Source organism: Chiloscyllium plagiosum, chromosome 23, assembly GCF_004010195.1.
Source record: "Chiloscyllium plagiosum isolate BGI_BamShark_2017 chromosome 23, ASM401019v2, whole genome shotgun sequence".
Taxonomy (NCBI): Eukaryota; Metazoa; Chordata; class Chondrichthyes; order Orectolobiformes; family Hemiscylliidae; genus Chiloscyllium; species Chiloscyllium plagiosum.
The window spans coordinates 29,126,994-29,129,636 of NC_057732.1; the positions used below are offsets into that span (position 1 = coordinate 29,126,994).

General features: G+C 38.6%; 1 protein-coding gene across 1 annotated transcript in view; it reads right to left on the reverse strand.

Annotated features, from left to right (window-relative positions):
- LOC122561461 (cadherin-23-like) overlaps positions 1–2,643 on the reverse strand; it is a 100,527-nt gene that overhangs the window by 95,597 nt on the left and 2,287 nt on the right. The window contains exon 2 of the mRNA XM_043713203.1: positions 1,850–1,938. Coding sequence (XP_043569138.1) covers positions 1,850–1,938 — 89 coding nt within the window. The remainder of the gene's footprint in view (positions 1–1,849; positions 1,939–2,643) is intronic.

The window sequence follows — 2,643 nt, forward strand, 5'->3', positions numbered from 1 at the left end:
TCAACTTTATTCCAGATTTAGGGTTGGGCCTATTTATCTGTGACTTACCGACCTAAGCTTATCATTGAAACTCAGAAGTGATGATCCACTGTGGCGACTGTTGTGTAGAGAAAGCATAGCCTTGTGCAGTGTATAGGTCAAGCAAATTTAATGCACAGGAAATAATTAGAGATGAACAACATTAGAATAGCAGAAGAAATTCAGGAGTTGCTGAGAGGGGATGGGGTGTTAGAGAGTAAGTGGAGATCAGAGAAAATGGGACATTAGGGAGGAAAACCTGAAGGATAAAGATAAATTTGAGGTGAAAGGGGAGAGAAGAGGAAGAAATAAGCAGATGAGGTGAAAATAGTATGGAGGGTAGGGAAACATGGAGAAGTAGGATTGGTGATGGTTTAGGTTTAGTTGAAGATTGGTGCTTCAAGATTAGTTTACATATAATCACATAATTAAAGTATATTCACTGATGAACCTGACATTATTCTAACTGTAACCTATGTAGTCTTTACCATTTTAATATTGTGTGACTCTGTTTAGTCTCATTTGACAAAGAATTGCACCATGGGATTTCACAGAGATACATTTCTATTACTTTCAACCTTCAAGTCTGAATGAGCTGACATTGTTGTGGCTCATTGATTCCTTGTCAGAATTCTCTGGTATCATCAATAAAGGAAGAGCAGAAGAGTGTTACAGTGAGAAGGAGGAGAAAAGAAATTGTAAGAATTGTGCTTTACATTAGCTTTGTTTTAATTTCTAGTAATTTAGAAAAGAAATGTTTACATTTGACAAAATGTTAATTCCAAACTAAGACATTATGGTCAGAGCATCATTCACAAAGACAAGGTGGTATACATCCTATTTCCTGTACAAATGAAAAAGAAGGTATCATAAAATGTTTGCATATCCCAGTGGTAAGCTTTAACATTTTATAAAATGACAGGTAGAAATTGAATGAACTGGTGCGGCACTGCCAGGGAATGATCCCTTAAAGGATCAGGCAGTAGGTAATAGAAGGTTATGTTTAATGGCTTGCTTTACTTTTAAAGAAACCAAACCGAAATTGGGCATACATGCCCCAGCCAATCCAAGACTGACCATGAACTGTTCGTTCACTTTGCATGCATCACATATCCAATTAAAAATCTGTTCATTCAATGCCTAAACCAATCACAGTTCAGAAATATCTCTGATCGTGTTATAATTTGCAGTTTGGAAAGGGGTAAAAAGGCCTACTTTTCAACAGTTGTGCATGCAAGAACGAAGAACAAAATACGCTAGCCAATCTCAGTCTAGGGTTAACTTCTGTTGTCCTTGTGTTGATAACTTAATACATTGGTGAACACTGTCTAAACACTCTTATTCCTACAATGGTCAAACCCTGACTCTATGATTCAAGTGAAATTAGATTTCAGAACCTAACAAGTGGGAATGGGAGAATGAAAGCGAGGGAGAAGATTAGGATAGTAAATGGGGAGGAGGACAAGCGGAGAGCATAATAAAGACATGGAGCCAGAGGATTAGAGATATTTGGATGGAGACAGGAAGAGAAGCAGAAAAGAGGGGAAAGGAATAAGTAGAATGAGGATGCAGGCAACAAATATCTCCAAAAAGAGGAGGAGCAATCAGCTATCCTAATTACTGAGCCCCAGTTTGGATCAATCAATTATCACCATGGCGACAAGCAGCACAGAGGTGTAATTATTGGAGCACCTCTCACTATCCTGCAATTCCCTACACTTACATACAGTTGACACAAGGACTAAAGTGTTTAAATTGAAGGTGAAAACTTTGATTGCATGCCTTAAGCTTACCCAAGGCCAGAAATGCTGATTCATTGGTAAAGACTTACTTGTAAAGTATCTCCATCAGGATCTGTTGCAGTTAATTTATAGACAAAGGTACCACTCGTAACAGTCTCTAGAACAGTGACAGATGGTCCTGTACCAAAGGAAACATGATCATTATACTGTATTAATGTACAAATGAAGGTGCTAATAGCAGTAAACTAGTTCATGTTTGAGATGGACCAGTGATGAAGTATGTCAGTAACGTGTAGAATTTATTACTTTGCCATTGATATTGAGATGAACTATATTTGGACAATATAGGCCTTGTCAGCAAAACCCAAGTCTCATGAAAGAATTTTTAAAAATCATTATGCAACAAGTCAATGTGTGGTACTTGCTTCAATAACTGAGCACTGCACATTCTATGGTCTTAATACATTTCTTCTCAAAATCAAAAGGTCATGACTTCTACGAGAATTGGTTTGGATAGCTAATTTTAGCTTTGAGGCAGTGAAGCTGTGTTTATTTCTAAATGCTGGTCATCAGCTGGTTGCTAAAGGGGGCAGCAGGCTGTAACCATGGATGATCAGGAAGAATAATTGGAAACTAGAAATGTTTAGGGTTGGTGAGAAGTGGGGGCTTTGGATGTTGGAAGTGAGAAGAGAAGACAGCAAAGATCAAAGAGGTAAAAACAATGACTGCAGATGCTGGAAACCAGATTCTGGATCAGTGGTGCTGGAAGAGCACAGCAATTCAGGCAGCATCCGAGGAGCTTCGAAATCGACGTTTCGGGCAAAAGCCCTTCATCAGGAATAAAGGCAGAGAGCCTGAAGCGTGGAGAGATAAGCTAGAGGAG